Source organism: Neovison vison, chromosome 9 (assembly GCF_020171115.1).
Source record: "Neovison vison isolate M4711 chromosome 9, ASM_NN_V1, whole genome shotgun sequence".
Lineage (NCBI taxonomy): Eukaryota > Metazoa > Chordata > Mammalia > Carnivora > Mustelidae > Neogale > Neogale vison.
Genome location: NC_058099.1, coordinates 71,947,331 through 71,966,852, shown reverse-complemented (window position 1 = coordinate 71,966,852; position 19,522 = coordinate 71,947,331). Strand labels below are relative to the sequence as shown.

Below are 19,522 nucleotides of genomic sequence, written 5' to 3'. Positions count from 1 at the left end.
TGTCTCCTTTCTTTGAAGTATTTAATATATTCTTTTGTGTTTAAAAATCAGTGAAACGTGGTATCAGTGGAGAACAGCAAGGTGCAGAAGCATGTGTAGAATATGCTATCTTCTAGTTCAAAAAGAATCTATTAAATACAGTGTAGTCTTCTGGCTTGTATCCTGAACAGAAAAAAAAGTTGTTTATGTGAGGAAATCTAAATAAAGTCTGGAGTTTAGTTAACATCACATCAATGGTGGTTTCTTGGTTTTGACAAATCCTATGGTAATGTAAAGTAGCATTAGGGAAATGGGGAAGACAGATACAGAAGCCCTCTGTATTATCTTTGCAACTTTTCTGTAAATCTTAAATTATTCCACAATAAAAAAGTTCGTTGAAGTAATTTTTAGAAGGATCCATACTTTATGCATTTTTAAAAACTCAAGGCAAACAACAAAGTCAAGTCCCTGGGGGATGGCAGGGTGAGGCTAAGCAGACAAATACAGACAGAGAGGGGCTGATGGGAGACTGCTCACTTTACACTCGTCTCAGAACCATATGAATGTATTTACCTATCCAGATATCAAGTTTAAAAATTATAACACAAGAAGTAACACAAGGTGTTGACAAGAATGTAGAAAAAAGGAACCCTTGTGCACTACTGGTGGTTATGCAAACTAGTGCAGCCACTGGGGGAAAATGGTATGGAGGTTGCTCAAAAAATTAAAAATAGGGGTGCCTGGATGGCTCAGTTAGTTAAGCAACTGCCTTCAGCTCAGGTCATGATCCCAAGGTATGTCTTGGGATCAAGCCCCACACCCAGCTCCCTGCTCAGGGCATGCCTGCTTCTCCCTCTCCCTCTGCCACTCCATCTGCTTGTTCTCTCTCTCTCTCTCTGTCAAATGAATAAATAAAATCATTAAAAAAAAATTAAAAACCGAAGTACCACATGATCCAGTAATCATAGTACTGGGTATTTACCTAAAGAATATAAAGCACTAATTCAAAGGGATAAATGTTTACTGCAGCATAATCTACAAAGGCCAAATTATGGAAGCCACCCAAGTATCCATCAACTGATGAATGGATAAAGATGTGGTATATATATAATGGAGTATTAGCCACAAAACATAATGAAATCTTGCCATTTGCAAAAAAACATGGATGGATCTACAATATAAGGCTAAGCAAAATAAGTCAGTCAGAGAAAAACAAGTACCATTCTTCACTCATACATGAAATTTAGGAAACCAACAAAGGGGGAAAAAGATACAACCCAAGAAACAGACTCAACTACAGAGAACAAGCAGATGGTTACCAGAGGGGAGTTGGGGCAGGGGTGGGGTGGGGGGTGGGGATGGCAAAGTAAGTGAGGGGGATTAAGAATACACTTATCATTTTTGTTTTTTTAACATTTTTTTCAGTAGGCCAGCAACAGACTCGAACTCACAATCCCAAGATCAAAAGTCCCATGGTCTACCCACTGAGCCAGCCAGGTGTCTCCAAGAGTACAACACTAAGTAATAAATGAAACTGCTGAATCACTATATTGTACACGTGAAACATAAAACACTGTATGTTAACTAAACTGGAATTAAAATTTTTAAAAATACATATATATTTACCTGATATTAATAATGTGACAGTGACAAGAAAAAAATAAAAACTATAAAAACATACTTTATTAGAGGACAAAGGGGATAAAGAGAGGTTATTCTAAATAAAGCTTATATTTATAACCGAAGAACCGTGGCAAGAATCCATGGCTTGGCTGGGGAAGGTCTGCAACCTAAAATTCTCTACCCAATTTTATGTAAATGAATTCATAGACATTTTCCTCAGTAGAGGGACTATAAGGAAATAAATAACTTATATAACCATACACTACAATATGCATCTACTAAGAGATATACATTTGGACATATACTTAGAGGACAATGAAAGATTCCCCTCTAACATATAAAGTGGAAAAAAGTAATGATAGTATTTACAGTGTTTACTTTGTTAATGTAAAAACATCTGTCTATAGTGATGTCTATGTATATAAATATGCAATGAGCAATCTAAAAGGCTAAATGTGGTAACCATTAATGCTGTTCAAATATTTCTGGCTTCCTGCCCCTCAATGGTTGGGTGGGACCTTGTGATTAATTCTGGCAACAGAGTTATGAGTAGAAACAAACATTTAATTGTTGATTCAAGACCCTCCACAGGCACTCTTTTTCCTCTGGTATAGGAACCAACAATTTTAGAGACAATTGCTGCTCATATGCCTAAGTCCCTAAACAATTACAACAAGCAGAACCCCATGCTAACCCACAGTAGATGTGAAACAAAATATTTTAAATTTATCTTTTAAGCTGCTAAAATTGGCCAGGGGGTGAGCAGCGGCTTGTTATTACAATATAACCAAGCCTAAACTAACTGATAAAGAAAACATCCTTCCTAGTAGGATCTCTGACCACTTTTTTCCTGTGTGGTCTTTTTAAAAAATAAGCCCCTGGGGCGCATGGGTGGCTCAGTCAGTTAAGCTTCCTACTCTTGATTTCCCCTTAAGTCATGGTCTCAAGGTCCTAGGATGCTGCATAGGACTCCATGCTCAGTGGGGTATCTGCTTGGGATTCTCTTTTTCCCTCTGCCTCTCTGCTGGCCCTTCCCCTGCTTACACTCTAGCATGTGCTCTCTTTTTCTCTCAAATAAATCTTTAAAAAAAATTAAAAACAAAAGTAATGAGCACCTGTATCTTAGAAAACTTATCTGGGGATAGAGGAGAGACACAAGTCTTAGCATGGCCCTTGCATTAAGCAGACACTGACCATCAGAGATTATTACTATCACATCTCAATCTAGAGCAGCCTGAAAACATCCTCTGTTAGGATCCCTCAGCTCCCTTTGTTTCATTCCATGCTCACTGAGCAACCTAACAGCAGTGAAAAAAGCAAGGAACAGAACAATGAGAATAAAGTGCTGTATTTTGCATGAGAAGATACAAATATATATACATCTGTATACACATATATACATGTTTGTAAATACATAGCAAATCTCTGGTGAGACACAGAAAAAGTTATGTCAGTTTATTCTGAAAAGGGAAGAGAAGTTGCTAGGTGACAAGACAAAGTGGAAATCTTACTCTGTGCCATTTACTCTTTTGTATCTTTTATTTATTTTCTTAAGAATTTTATTTTTAAGTAATCTCTATACCCCATGTCGGGCTCAAACTCATGACCCAGAGATCAAGGGTCACTTGCTCCACTGAGTGAGCCAGCCAGGCCACCCCTCTTTTTTATCTTTTAAATTCTGAACTACACACATGTATTATCTATTTAAAAAACAGATAAAATAGAGGCACCTGGGTTGCTCAGTTGATTAAGCAACTGCCTTCAGCTCTGGTCATTATCCTGGAGTCCCAGAGCTCAGAGTCCTGCATCAGGCTCCCTGCTCAGCAGGGAGTCAGCTTCTCCCTCTGACCCTTCCCCTTTCACGCTCGCTCTCTATCAAGTAAATAAATAAAATCTTTAAAAAAAAGGAAAAAAACATAGAATGAAAAAAACTTTAAAAAAACACAAGCAACTCTAAGTGATGGAGTATACTAAGTGTTATTTAGTGGGTCATATTTCAAAAATATGGAAAGTCTACTAAAGGGGCTTGCACAGACCAAGGATGAATGTGTCATGATCCTAGAATCATAAATGCACCTCAATAGCATAGAATATGATTAAAGGGCAAGAAAGATCAGCAGCTCTGCTTTTGCAAATAAGCTCTATGAACTGCCCACTGATATTCAAGAAAATGAAGAAAAATTACTTCTAATGCTTCCAAAGTCAAGGCTTTTTTATAACTGAATCCTGATCCTATGTGAAAGCTTCAGCATTGTTAAAGTCTACCTCTTAACATGATTAATGGTATGACTTATTTTTTCTCCTCCACTAAGAACAACAGACTGAATTACTGTTTCCAAAGAAAAATGAAAATGGACTGTACTAGGCTTTAATAATATGGGAAAAGCGGGCACCTGGGTGGCTCAGTTGATGAATCGACTTGATTTTGGCTCAGGTCATAATCTGAGGGTGGTGAGATTGAGGCCCGCACTGGGTGGCGCAGAGCCTGCTTAAGATCCTCTCTCTCCCTCTGACCCTCCCTGTTCCCCTGCTTGCTCTCTCTCGGGGGGGGGGGGGGGGGGGGGTGTCACGATAAACCTCATACATAGATTACTAACATTAATTAATTCATGACTTAATTAATTTTAAAATGGGTAAAGTATCTCAAAAGGTAGGAAAACAAGACTTACTTACACTATATATGGTAAGCTGTGAGTTCTCTCATTTATATCAGTATAATGTTTTACACAAGCAATTAAATTAGTATACAGATTCGTTTTGCAACTTTCCCAAGAGTTCCTAACACTTGTTACCTGGCCTTATTAGAAATAAATGACAGAGGTGCCTGGGTGGCTCTGCCAGTTAAGCATCTGCCTTCAGCTCAGGTCATCATCCCAGGGTCCCAGGATCAAGGCCCCCGTTCAGCTCCCTGATGAGCAGAGACACTGCTTCTCCCTTTGCCCTTCCCCTTGCTCCTTTTCTCTCTCTCTAAATACTCATTCTCTCTCTCAAATAAAATCTTTTAAAATTTTTTAGAAAAAAGGGAAGAAAAGAAGGAAGGAAGAAAGGAAGAAAGAAAAAGAACGAACGAACGAACGAACATAGGGGGCAGTTGGCTGACTCATTTGGAAGAGCATGTAAGTCTTGATTTCAGGGTTATGGGTTCAAGCCCCAGGTTAGGTATAGAGAAATAAATGAAAACTTCTTAAAAAAATAATAAATGACATAAGGTGGTTGACTTCACACTCTTGCACAAACTTCATTTAGCTGGGGATGAGGAGTTTCTGGAAACGGAACTGCACAGAAACCGCGGAGTCTCCATGGAGATCCAGTCCTGGCATCCTACATTGGCAATGGCTCAGCTCCTCCAGCTTGTTCACATTCACTGAATTCAGGACTGTCTCTGGCTGTAATTCTTCTAGGTGCTAATCACACAGTTGTTAGTCAAACATCCAAGCTACGGTGTTTATAAAGCCTTTCGTAAAAATGACAGAACTCCCAATCATCCTAGTTTCTTTACACATTTCCCTCCAATGGTCTCTAAACTTAGTCCAGCTCTCCCACTGCTTCTTTCTAACAAACCCACCCTGTCCCATGCATACATTTTCTCAACATCTGCTATCAAAAACACCTCATACCCTAACAGGACACAACAGAGTGATAGTCATGCACTCAACTCAGGATAACAGTTGAGCACTAACTAGCTGAGAACTTACAATAGCACTAGGAGCACACACAAAAATTTAACAATAGCCTAGCTGACTCTGGAGAAACACTGAAGAGCTCCACTTAGACCCTTCTCCCACCAACACTTTCCAATTGTACCAGCATCTCCTGCACGGCTTTCTCCTGACGATAGGGCCCATTTTGGCCATCCTCACAGCACTTCAAAATGATCACTCAGCCCCCACTCTAAGTTACTGGTTAAAAAATATCCCAATCCCCTCAATCCTCGTACGTTCTATACTGCTGTCAGATTTCCCCTATGGGATCAAACTCTAATTAGTACAGAAGTAACCTGCCTAATATGAGGAGCATTCTTTCCCACTCATAACCCTCTCACTTCCCCACTTCCTCTGGAGAGTTTAATGGGATCATATCCCAAAGGAATTACTGTGTTGGAATCCTTGACTCAGTCTGTGCTGGGGAAGCCAAAACAAGACATTGACCACTTTTATACATGCCTATTTATTCTTAGAAAAATTATTTTGAAGACAATATAATTACAACAAAGTAGCACTGCATAGGGTTATGTTAAATGGGGTGTGTAATAGGTACATAAAAAATTGACATTATTTAAAAATTGCTTTTTGGCATAACCAACAAAACTTATTAATCCTATTCATAAATCTCTATAATTAGAATAACATTTCTTTTCTGGCCATTTTAAAATAAAGCCCTTAATCCAAAGTTTTGATTTGAAGAAAAAAAAATGTTTATTGCTTAGCCTTCAAAAACATCTCACATACTTAATTCCCAAAAGTATCATATTACCAAAAAAAAAAAAAAAAAAAGACTCCTCTTCACGCATTGCTGGTAGGAATGTAAATTGGTGCAGCCACTGTGGAAAATAGTATGGAGGTTCCTGAAAAAATTAAAAATAGAACTACTGTATGATCCAGCAATTCCACTACTGGGTATTTACCCAAAGAAAATGAAAATACTAACATAGGGTGCACCCCTATGTTTATTGCAACATTATTTATAATACCAAAGATATGGAAGCAACCTGAGTATCCATCACCCATAGACAAAGAAATAAGGAAGATGTGGTGTGTGTATGTGTGTGTAAAGATATATACATATATATACAATAGACTATTACACAGCCAGAAAAAAAGAGATGAGGCCCCTGCCATTTGGTAGAACACGGATGGACCCAGAGAGTAGTATGCTAAGTGAAAAAAGTCAGACTGAGAAAGGCAGAAAAATATAAAAAGAAAAAGGAAAAAAATTATTTGCTGTTGTACCTAGAAATGGCTGTCTTCTGAATCCACACATTTAACTCCCCAAAATTTGTTTGATCAAAATAATCTCAATTTGTTTGATCAAAATAAGGCTCTAATAGATAAAGATGATTTAAGGTTTACGATCCTTTTCCTGCTCTCCTGAGTAAGAGAGATTACATTAAAGTACTTCTTCATTTTGAAGCAGAGCTGTTGTTTAATTTAGGTTAAGTACCACATTTGATGCTTGTTACTGGCAGAATGGGAGAGCACTGTGAGATAGGTCAAGGGGGTAGAAGAGGGTGTTTCCCCTCACACTGGAGTGGAGTCTATCCCCAATCCCAGCAGTCACCAACCCCTGACAACTGCCACCACAGTAGGGACAATGATGCTGTCAGCAGGAAGAAAGCAGACTGGTGTTACAGTGATCAAGAAAAGTTCCTGCTGGTCCTGGGGGGAGGAGGTGGAGGAAGGAGGGGGGAAGTGAGCTACAGGGCGTTCAAGCCTCTTTTCTCATTCATTCAGAGACATCCATCTTTGATCCTTGTGACATTCACTGATAAACCCCTCTATATGGCAGATTCAAGAGATACATCACCCCGTTCTATTGTCTCCTATCACTTCCCAGAGATCTGAGTCAAGTGTGAAATCTCTGCTATAGCCCAGAAGCAGCCACTTCTATGGTGCAGCCACCATAAAATGCACTCACACATATCCTGAGTGAATTTGCGCTTTGAGCCCTTTCAGTCACAATAGTTTAAAATTAGAGTATATTAATAGTGAAGTTAAAATCCTAAACTCAATTATGTTTGCTAGTTAAATCCTAAGATTTTATTTGACAGTTTATTGTCAAAAGGAACTAAATGCATGTTAAGATGATTCAGTTTCATGTATAAGGTGCTTCCAACAAGCTACCTAATGACAGTATTACAATAAAAAAATTCCAAGAGCAGACTGAGAACAGCTCCCCAAAATGTAAAACCATAACGTTAATTCTGTTATACATTCACGTCAAAGTAATTCTTCCTCAGCACCTATAAAACAATGTGAAAATTAGAATTTTTTCAGTTCTCAGTTCAAGTCACACAAACCAAATCTAGTTCTTAAAATATTTGGTAATCTTCGTCCTTAGTGCCTTCAATTCAAGAAGCAATACCCAGCTTAAAAGGTGCTCTGTAATTAATTCCTACCAATAAATAATGTATTTTAAAAAAACAAACAAGGTATCTCATTTTAAAATTACATTGTCTGGGATGCTCTTGAGATTCAAATTAGAGATACAGAACGAATTGGAATGGAGACCTTTTACTTCAGCTGTGGTTTAGTAGAAATAATGTTCTTAGTAGGAATAAGGTTTTCAGTATATTAACAATATGTATATTAACAATGTACATTTCTATATTTACAGTATTCATAGATATAGTGCACTCACATATGGATATGACTAGTTATATACCACAACTAAGCTTTTTCCTCTTGTCTCTTTTAAGGTTTAAAACACACACCTACTCCCACATCCCCCACACTCCCAAGAGAAAGACACCTTAAGACAGATCGTTTTCACCACACACTGGAAAAAATAGTTCACTTTGTGTAGGAATTATGGAGTGACATTTGCATCACAAAATTTTCTCAAACTGACACTGTGTAAATGAAGAGAGCAAAACTACATAATGACTGATTCCTTCATCACCTGTCGTCACTGAGATGCTGACTTAATAGTCTATGCCTTCTCATTCTTTCAGGCATGTTGCGATCAATCTTCACATCTCCTCCCTTCCTCAATAACACCTGGCCCAATGCCTTGCTCAAGGTAGTTGCTCAATAAATATTTGTTAAATGGATATACTAATTAATTTCATAGCACAATTCGTACAACTATAAATGAGTATAAATGAGCAAAATGCAGAGAATGATTCAGCTGCGATGGTCCTAAAATGGAGGGCTTTGCAGAATTCAGAATCTGTAATGATATTATAGCATTATGGATTGGGTATAAAAAGATCAATGTCATAAACTGCAGTGCCAAGAAAGTAATTTTACTTTCAAATTAGAACTTGAAGGAACAACAAATACCATCGACACTGGGAACAAGATGTTTTTCTTTTGTGAAAAGTACACTGGCAACCAAATTTTAATAGTATGAAAGTGAACTACCTGAGAAATGAAGTCAATATGTGATATTACACAATTAGAATAAATTTACCCAGCCTAGCTTCCTCAGCTTTTCAGAATCCAAGACAATGGGACCAAATCTTTCAACTGGTGAATAAAGCCCTCTAAGGGAACTACTCTCTAGAAGGTAAATAATACTAAGAATTAAAGGAGCTGAATAAAAGACAAAGAGAATAAAGGCAGAAATTTTTTAAAATTAGAATAATTATAAATACGGAGCCATACAGATTTGTTCTTTTGATAACTGGCTTTATCTGAAGCACTTGAAAATGAAATGGAATCAGAATACTTTTAATTTTTTAATAGAATTATGAAAGAGCTTCCCCATTCCCAAAGTTTAAGTTGGCATTTCATGAGACTTCCCTCTTGCCAAAAACAATAAATAAGATATAAGCCTGTCCATTAAACAAAGAAATGCCTAGAAAGAACTAAGTGACCTCGCAAAAGAAAAAACAAATCAAGAATAGCTGTTTAGTTATAACAACTTATTCTAAGCATCCTTTCAGCAAGTCTACAAAAGTAAGATTCAATTATAATAGAAAAAGTTCAGTATTACCAAAAATATCCACCATCAAAAACATAGCATTAATAATTAACCCAGTAAAATATCAAACAACTGTCAGCATTACCTATACACAGAAACCAACAAAACTTTTCATATAAAGACAAATTTCAACTTAAGTCATAAACATACAGAGGATACTCTACAGTTATAGAAAACTGAATCTGCTACCCAAGACTAAATTTAAGACAAGCAAACAGGAAGGGACGGAACCAAGAATGACAACTAACAGATTAAATCTACAATTTTAAAATCATCAGAAAGCACTGCAAAGTAGAGTCAATGATCTGAATACCTTTGTTGGAGCAGTATCCATGAAAAGCTATAGAAAAAAGAGAAAGAGAGAGAAGGGCGTAAAACTTTCATATAAACTAGAGAATCCAGATGAGACGCACACATTCCAGTTAAATATCCTTGCATTTAGGAAATTAAAATCAATTTTATTTTAGAAAATGTTTTCTAATGTAATCCCTGTCTAATATGGTAGTCAGCACTTCTAGAAATTAAGTGACTAACCTCAGAAGCTAAAAATCAAATAATATAAAGAAATGATACTTGAAGATTGGTTAGCTCCTGCTAAACAGTTTCCATGTCTCTGGATCAATCTGATCACTTTTTTGCCCACAACCCCTGTGCCTACTTACCTCACTCATAAAGGTGCCTGTCCTAAGTGAGGAATGGCTTTGAAATGTTTGAAACCAGTCTACCCATGTTTTTTATTCAACTGACAGATAATTATATAAAAGTAATTTTAATGTGAAAGACCTTAAAGGACTGAGATTAAAAATACTCTGTAGCTAGTATGGAAAGGAAAATAAAATACTGGCTACTGAAATTATTTTGTTCTCAGTGTAATTAAAGGAAAAGATTTAAACAAGTAATTTCTTACTTATGCCTAACTCCCACCCTTTCCAAATACATTGGGTCTCCATGCCACAAATTAAGCATGGAAAGGCCCATTGAAAGGCAATTTTGTTTTACTCAAAATAGGAACCAAAAAAATGTCCTATTGCCTATAATACACACCACCAGTATCAAATCTTTTGGATCTGTGAAATATTCTTTTTAAACAATATTCTAGGGCATAGTCATGCTTTAAACTAACCACTCTGAAGAGTTTATATTCTACCAGTAAATAATTTAATATATTTGTTTTATTTTCCATAACCTACCTGAGGCTTTCCCATGAGGCCTTTTCATCTTTACAAAGACACCCCCCCCATAAGCTTAGCTACAATTTAATATAAGGCTATATACAAACTCTTCAGTGTAGTAAATATACATAACAGCCTCAAAAAGGAAGAAACAGCTCGTTTATTCTTCCTCTTACAGGGAATCTTTAAAGAGAAACGGCAACGTTTTTCCCAAGGCAGAAAATATTGTCAAGGCAGTGCTAAATCTCTTCCAGAGCTTAGACAAATACTGAACCAGCCTCACCGGGAGTGCTTCTGCCCTCAAGATTACTCTTAGAAGCAGAGAAAGGAACACACTTGCATTTTCACTATGCTGATTCACTGAACCTTTTGTGCACATACACTTATGGGGGAAATGTTTGCTTCAGAGCTGGAAACCTTTCCAACCATGGTGACTGTCTCAGTCTGCCCTTGGTATCCTGGGCCACTGCACACACACTTTTAATACTAGAGACCGTTTATGGAGCCCCGGCTGTCAAAGAGGCACCAAGCCAAGCACTTCACACACATCTGCTTCAGTTCTTCCAACAACACTGTGCACTTTCAACTTTCAAACAGATGAGAGAAAAGAGGCTCCAAAAGGTTATTAATAATCCAGCTGTGTTCGCTCCCCACAAAGGCTGGCACTAGCTGTCCTTGGTATCCTCATGCCTCACTACTAGAATTAACTCTTCAAATACCCTATGAAAAGTTTTACATCCCCAAGGATTTCAACCACAATATGGCTCAGCCCTCTCTAAGCTAGTTATTTCTCAGACCCTCCAAGTTTAATCTAGTTTACCTACAGACCTTCCAAGTTTCATTTTCTCAATCAGCACAGAAAACAAACTCCATGAGACCAGGGATTATATCCAGCAGTGACCTATTTTTATCACTTGAAGAGGGGGAGAAAAAAAAAAAAAAAGCCTGGCAGAGTAGGTATTTATTACAATTTGGTTGAATGAATGAACTATCTAGAAAATCTGGGCTGTGATGACAGCCAATTTGGACAACAGCATGAATGGAGGACTTGAATTATGTAGTTTGCTCATATTTCCAAATTGACTAGGTAATTATCTAAATTCAACTTTACAGATACAACTTACAGAGTATCTACTAGGACATCACCTATTAGTCTATGTAAACACGGGACTAAACAGTACATGGCCAATGAATCATTTATGTACAACTCTGCTGAAATAGCTTTATCTGTTGGAAAGAATAAAAGACAGGTAAGGACAGCTTTGCCAAAAAGAAGGTGCATCAATTTGGCCAAAGTTACTTATCTCTTGTGTTAAGTTCTGAGGGAAAAGTGGATGGTTGTGGTATTTCAAGGTGATCTCTTGAAATTCTTTCAAATAACAAAATACCTGTCCTGTCAATTCAGAGATCCCCAAAGACTATCTCACAAACTTCCAGGAAATGTCACTGGTACACAAGCAATGCGATCCTTCCACTCTAAAAATCTGCAGTGTGGTTCCATTCCAGCTCTCCCCCATAGGAATTGGGGAAATTCATTCCCATTATTGAAAGGCACAGAGAAATTACAGTGTGCACTGACTGGCAACTCCTAACATTAGTACCATCTTTGTCACCCAGTTACTCCACTTTCCCTTCATCTCTATGCCCAACCATTCTGTCCATTGAAACAGTAACAACACAACTATGTTAAGTTTTTGTGTATGGTACCCCAGTGCATAAGGATTTAGACCTAAAACAGGTAAGTAACATGACACCATCAGAAGTAAAAGATGTTGAAAAATTAAGCACATAAATCAAGAAAATAAATTAGAACTAAGTCATAAGCAAGAAGGAAAATGAACACTACATACTTTGATGAGCTTCAATTATTAAAACTCTAAATAATCTACTACGTGAAAGTCTTGAAGAAAAATGAATTTCCTCCTTGAATCAGTGGCCCAGGTAACTGTATTCCTTTTTTTATCAAGAAAAATATACTTTGATCACAGCAAACAATGAATATGCAGCACTATTTTACATAGTAAGATTCAATTAAATACTTCTTGAATTAATGAATAAATTTTCCCTGTCTAATAATGTCTAGTGTGAATTTTTTAAATCCTAAAAAGAAAATAAGGCAGGGTAGAGGCAGTGCTCTATCTGTTTAATTTGATGAGTATCTGATATACCATTAATTGGTGCTTTTAAATGACAATCCTGACCTCAACTAGAGCTTCTCCAATAAAATTATTTACAGTTATAATAGACAGTCTTAAAGAGATAGACTATCATGACAGACACTGCAAAAAAAATTTTTTAACCACTAAAAACCTTTTTCTAGCCAATAGTTAATACCAATTACTTTCACTAATCGTTAAGTTTAAAAAAACATAAAGAAGTAAAATAAATTTAAGCTCTGTACCAACTATTAAATCCAACAATTATCAAGCATAGGGATAATACAGTAATTTCATAATCTTTAATATTTTTTCCTATATTAATGAAGAGAAAAGGAGAATGTACACTGTCATTTATGGCCCTATTTAAGGAATAAGAATAAAAAGATTCAGACTTCTAACTGCAAGGAGTTTCATAGGAAAATCAAAAATCTATGTCCAACATTTTTCCTTTGGTACTTCTCCCATCTTGGGAGAGATCTAATTCCAAAGCCAATCAGAAGAGAAACCCTCTTCTCTTCCATTCTTCCCCAGCTTCCCTGACTGATCACAACTCATTCTGATTATACCTTTACTCAGTATCTCTTTCACATTAATGTATACAGGTTACAGTTTAATTATCTTTTTTTAACACAATACACTGGAACTGCAGCAGGAATACAGCTTATGTAAAAATCCACGTCATTCCACAGGACAAGAGCTGAGTGAATGGCCAATGAGAAGTGGATGAGGTCCACATGGGAATAAACATCGGTCAGCTCCTAGTAAATGGCCAGTGTAGCCAGATGGTTGGCTGCACACTAAAAAAAATTGTGACCACATAGCAAAGGACTACAGAGAACAAAAATAGGCATTAAGCATCCTGTATTAAATATATACACTGGGGTGCCTGGATGGCTCAGTCAGTTAAGATACTGACTCTTGATTGCAGCTGGGGTGGAGCCCCAATGGGTTCTGTGCTCGCTGGGGAATCTGCTTGACATCTCTCTCCCTCTCCCTCTGCCCACTCTTGCAGGCACTAGAACTCTCTCTTAATCTCTCTCTCTAAAATCAATCAATCAATCTTTAAAAAAAAAATGTATACACCACCATGAAATGCACTGCAATCTACAGGAATGGAATTTGACTTAACAGATGAGATAGTTGTAATAAAAATAATTAGGGACTAAAGTAAAAAAAAAAAAATTTAATGTATTTAAGGACAGAGTGGGCAAAAGCGATAATGTGCATTAATTTTTACAAACCAACCCCAGTGGGAAAGAATCTTCACAATCCTGTAACAAGTTTTGGTGAGGATGTGGAATAAATTTCTGGTGGAAAGTGCTGCTGGTACAGCAGCTTTGGAAAAGTCTGGCAGGTTAAACATGGCATTACCATGCAACCCTGCAATTCTACTTCTAGGTGTATATATGCAAAGTAACCGAAAACAACTCCATGCAAAAACTGGTACATCAATGTTCACAGCAGCATTATTCATAATCACCAAAAAAGTCCACCCATGAGTGGATAAACCTATATATATTTTGGCCTGGTCTCTTCACTTCTACTTTACTCTGCAGATACAATCATACATGTATGTAGATATATACAATGATGCTACTGCTGCCATTTGCAGGGACAGAAAACCCCCCACATAACCATTTATTTATTGCCATTACATAAATCACGATTCAGCCATACAATGCAATACCATATAGCCATTAAAAGGGGACTCTCCCTCCTGGTATGGCACAATTTATAGAAACTTAAGTATGCACAGAAAAAAAGAAAGCAAATAGTACTGAAGAGACAAACTATATATATCTCCTTTCCTAATGCTCAACTTGAAAAATATTAAGAAGAAAAACAAGTTGGGGAGGACGGGACCAGGTTGCCACTTGCTGAGGATGAGGTTTCAAGCCTTCCCTCCAAGCCCAATAAAAAGTAATCTGTACCCTGTATCCAAAGTCACTTTATTTTTTTTTTCACCCCATTACCCCGAAGTTAATTTGTCTTATTTATCACCCTAAAACAGACTGATTCAGTATCATTTTTCTAAGAAGCCAAGACTGTCACTAAAGGATACCTGGGAAAATTCCTGGCAAAGTTGATTCTCCTTACTTCCCCTCTTACAATGAGACTGGACCCTTCCATTATCTGGGCTTGTAATCTAAATAACAGCATTTTTTATTTTATATAATGCACCAACTCCTTCCTCAATATTCGGCTTAGCAATATTTTCTGAAATTAAATCACTCTTGTGATTCAGGAAAGCCCTCCATGAAGGAGGAAGAAGATCTAGCCCAATGACTTGACTTTACAAAACTTCCTTTTTGATGGAGACAACCTAAATGCTTATCCATAGGGAGCTGTCTAAACAAATTATAAAACATACGTATTTAGGGTGCTCCTGGCTAGCTCAGTCTGTAGAGCATGTGATTCTTGATCTCGGGGTTGAGTCCCAGCCTCAGGCTGACTATAGAAATTACTTAAAAATGAACAAATACAATGAAATCTTGAACACATTTTAAATCCACATGTACTTTATAGTTTTATTTTCTAAAACCCTATCTACTTTGGCCTAGCAGTAATTAAAACCGAATGAAGCAGTTTTGCATGTACTAACCGTTCTAAGAGATAATGCTGCGAAGAATAAACAATGTGCAAAACAACATGTAAGCTACCATGCTTGCGTATGATAGAGAATACACAAGTTTATACACATAGTCTCTTTCCGGAAGGATTCATAGGAAACTTCAGTTGCCTTAGGGAAGGCCACCAAGTGGCTGCGACCAACTTTTCACTATAAACTCCTGGCACCTTTGTAACGAACCGTGCGTTACTTGCCCTAAAACTAAAAGCTATGAAGCAAAATGCCTTTTAAGAGGTATAAAGAACGAAGGCGTAAGGAATGTGTAGTGTCATCACCCATCCCGAGCCCTCCCGAGGCTATCTCCCTGGGACTGCATAGCCTGGTGGGACCCAGTCTCGGCCTCAGAGAGCGCGCTACGAGGGACCCGGGCAGGTGCCAGCCCTCCCTCCACAGTTCCCAGGGGTCCATCCACCGCGCGCCAAGAAACCTTCCCCTCCACTCGCAGCTTTATTAATATGGACCTTAAGTTTACAACCGTCCATCAACCTAGAAAACAATTTCTACTAAATTTGTGTTTGCCTGGACACTTCCTAAATTAATATTCTGACCACTCCAGCTCACCTGGCTTATCAATGGCTAAGGGTGGGAAACTGTTTATAAAAATCCCACACGCCAAGGCTCACACTTGCCGCGCCACAGAAAGCGGACTGCGAATTCCCTCAAAACCGTAGACAGCGATGCTGTTTACAAAGCGTTTCCACATACATCACCACGTTCGTGCCTTCACGGGCTTTAGTGTCAATCCTGGCAAATCCAACAGCTGCCAAATTGGATTTGTTAGTCTTCAAGAACTGTAGAGTCAGCACTAATTAATAAAACCGCTATCAAAGGGCTTCTTTTCTAGCTGCTCCGGCTGGCTGCGATTTCTCAGAAGTGACACCACTGGGCATTCGGCACGCAGAGCGGCTCCCAAGTCACCAGTGTGACACATTCCTTGTGGAAGCGGGGGAGAGGAGCTAGCCCTACTAGGTCGGGGTGTGCTCGCGCGCGCGCTGGGGAGGGGGCGAGCGCGGAGCGGACCCGCGCGAGGACGTGGGAACGCCGCACGAGGCGGGACTCCATTTCCTCCACAGCGGCCGAGGTTGGGCGAACGCCCAGCCAACAGGGCAGCTGCTCCCGTGCCGGCGCGTTCCGCGCGCTCGGGGAATCCTCCGGGGTGATTCAGAGGTTCAGACTCCTGTGAGGGCCAACCGAGCTTGCAGCCCCGAGAGGCGCTATCAACCCGAACTCAGAAAAAGCCCGAGGCGCCGAGCTGACGCCAGCAATTTAGAAAGGTGACCCTCGGCCCATCTTGCCGGGGTAGGAGAGCGCAAAACGGATAAAGTTACAGCTCGCTAACACCCGCAGATGGAAAGTCGGGGTAGGGGGGCGCTCCCAGGGAGTCGGGCTGCTGAAGGGGGTGTGGCCGGTGGGGCTTTTTTGGGAGTGGGGGGGGAGGTGTGTCAGCCGGGCCCAGGGAGGCGCCTCCACTGCCTGGGAGGGTGGGCTAGGACCCCCGCGCGGGGTGCCGCGTGTCTGCGGTTCCCGCCACGCGCTCGCTCGCCGGCTCACCGGTGATGTCTAGGTACAGGTCGTCCTGGTGGTCCAGGCGGTGCAGTTCCTGCGACGTGGAGCTGCGGCTTTTCTTCACTCCCTGCGAGGACGCCGAGCAGCGCCGCGAGCAGGGGGGCGCGGCGGCCCAAGTCGGCCGCCGCTCGCTCTTCCGCTTCATGGAGGCGGCCGCGGCCCGTCAGGGGGCCACGACCATGGCCCCGTGCGTCCGCTCGCCCGCCGAGGCCCCCGCCGACCCCGCGCGCGGGCGCTCGGGGTGGCGGGCGCGGAACGGCGCTGCGGGGACGACGGGCGCCGGTTGAGCCCGGCGGGAGGCGGCGGCGCAGGAGTCGGAGGAGGGGCCGGGCCCACCGCGCCTGCCCCGCTCCCTCCTGCGGCCGCCAAGGGACCCGCGCCGCAGCCCTGGCTACAGCGCCTCCTGCCGCCGCCGGCGCCCCCCAGCCCGCCCCCAGGTGCCCGCAGCCCGCTGGGGCGCCCGAGGCGACGGTGCTGCCGCCGGCGGCTGGGGCTGCCCGGGGTAACCGCGCGCGCCCACCGCAGCCGCGGACGCTGCTGCCGAAACGCCGAAGCACAGTCGGCCGCGGCTCCCGGGGACCCCAGGAGGGCTGTTCCGTGGAGCTTCATTCACAAAAAAGGGCCCACAACCCTCCTCGGGGCCCGCAGAATGGGGCTTTTCATTGGTCAGTGATATGTGACGTCACGGAGACGGGGCCTTTTTACAGGCAGGTACCCGGTGACGCCATAAAGAAAAGTCTGAGTGGTTCCGCCAATCAAATATAAAAGTGTGCTCGCGACCCTCCGCCAGCCCCCAACTTTTGTTTTTTCTGTGTTCCTCCGGTGCCGAGACCCCAGGTCCCAACTTCCTTTAGTGAGTCGCCGAAGCTGTACACAGCCCCACCCTAGTAACTTGACTCCAGTTCTTTGGCATGTGTATTTTTAAAAAAGTATTTCAGGGTTTTCCCTGTAATCACGCCAAGTGAGAAGGATTCTTGCCACGCTGCTGGCTTGGAAAAGAGTTATGAGCTGATTAAATTGTCCGCCGCTCTGTAGACTTAAGGGAAAGGTGATACCACAACCGACCCACGATCCAAATCACCTACACTATTTACCCACCTGTGGTATGCCCAGCATTCAAAAAGACTAAGCCAGGGCTGCTTAGGGGGTCGATATGATGCTTAGGGGGTCGATAAACCTACGATGGAAACATGATATACCGTACGGTTTGTCTCGTAGTTCCTCTTAGAATCCAGTACCCGCATTTAACTCAGTAATTTTATACACCAGTTGCTGAGTTTTTCTTATCTAAGGTGTCTGCAGATCCAATTACCGAAGTATTGAAGCAAGTGACGAATTTAATTCTTGAACTTTCATCCTGCAAACTGGAGTGATATATTTTTCTTCTGGGTTAAAATAATGGCTGATATTTCTGGAACTTAACCAAAACTCTCATTTTGGAGGGACTTTAAACAAATTTGCACAGTAGCATCTAAAAAGGTGAATAGACTGGAGAGCAAATCTTTAGATTTCATAGCCCCGAACTTTACGTCTTGCAAGCCGTTCCTAATTTTTCATCAGCATTTTAACGTTTTATCCTGCAGTTCCGCAATCACTGCCAGCCTCTAGAAGAGAAAGATGAGTTTGAGTCAGTCCACCTAGAAGCGTCTCAGAAATGCAAATTTTGATGGAGTACTTCTCGGGTGGGGGGCTATTTGACTTCTATTGTTGAAGGCCTTTACCCTTTAGCGCTGCTAATTAAGGAGGAAAGGGGGCTGGGGAAAGAAGGTTCTGCATCACTGACTCAGCTGAACAGCCTGGAACTACAGATCAGCCACTTAGACCAGAAGCTTAGTAATCATGTTCTTTCATCCCCTGTTGCCCCTAAAGGAAATCAGTGAAGGCCTTAAATTTAAAATGGTCTACCTGTTTGTCTTCTGGGGTAGCGATGAAGGGAAAGAATTGGGAGCTTGTGGAATGCTATGCAAATGAGTTGAAATTCAACTGAAAGGTATCCTCCCAGGTCCTCTGCTTTGACCGGAAATAGGAGGCCTTTTTGGCCTTAGGGGCTCAGCAGTAGAAAGGCCACCTTTTCCCATACTATCTGGGATTTTGCAGAAGTCTTTTGTTTTGTTTTGTTTACTGAGGTAAAATTGATATATAATGTTATATTAAGTTAAGGTGTAAACATAATGCTTTGATTTGATTTGCAAAATGATCACCACAGCAAGTCTAGTTAACATTGGGTAGGTCTTGTTTTGAATAGATAATCCATGAGAATTTTCTTGATCCCTAGCATGAAAGAAATTCAAATACCCCATGATATTCTATTTATTTGAGGGTGACTTATCTAAATGTCAAACTAAGATTGAAGTGCCAGTAAGTTCACTTACAGCAGTTCATTTTCTCCTTCAAACTTATGTGTTAAGGCTGGAAATTCTAACAAAATGTCTATGATTCCAATAAAAGAGAAAATATAATAAATACAAATAATTATGCTGTTTAAGTATTTTCATGTTTTAGAAACAGAATTTTATGGTTTTGTTACTATAACATCATTAAGAGAGAAAATATATAATTACAGTTGGTAATTTTGCCAGAATGTCTTACATTCTTGGGAATAGGAAGTCCATACGCAAGTACACACATCAAAATTTCAAACCCTATTTGTATTTTGTTTTTAGGTCATGTTTAGGTAGTGGTAGAAAAGTGGTATTTCTTACTGATATTTGTGTATTCACTTGAGCAATTTGAGTCTTCCTGATGTTCAA

At 40.3% G+C, this 19,522-nt stretch overlaps 1 protein-coding gene across 7 annotated transcripts in view; it reads right to left on the bottom strand.

Annotated features, from left to right (window-relative positions):
• Positions 1–17,294, bottom strand: part of CDC14B (cell division cycle 14B) — a 98,559-nt gene extending 81,265 nt beyond the window's left edge. For 4 of the 7 annotated variants that reach the window (XM_044265732.1, XM_044265734.1, XM_044265737.1 and 1 more), the window contains exon 1: positions 16,758–17,020. In XM_044265732.1, the coding sequence (XP_044121667.1) occupies positions 16,758–16,917 (160 nt within the window). In that variant the 5' untranslated portion in view covers positions 16,918–17,020. Of the gene's footprint in view, positions 1–16,757 lie in introns of all 7 variants that reach the window. The other 3 variants (XM_044265735.1, XM_044265731.1, XM_044265729.1) reach the window with 2 other exon arrangements.
• Between the last annotated feature and the right edge of the window lie 2,228 nt (positions 17,295–19,522).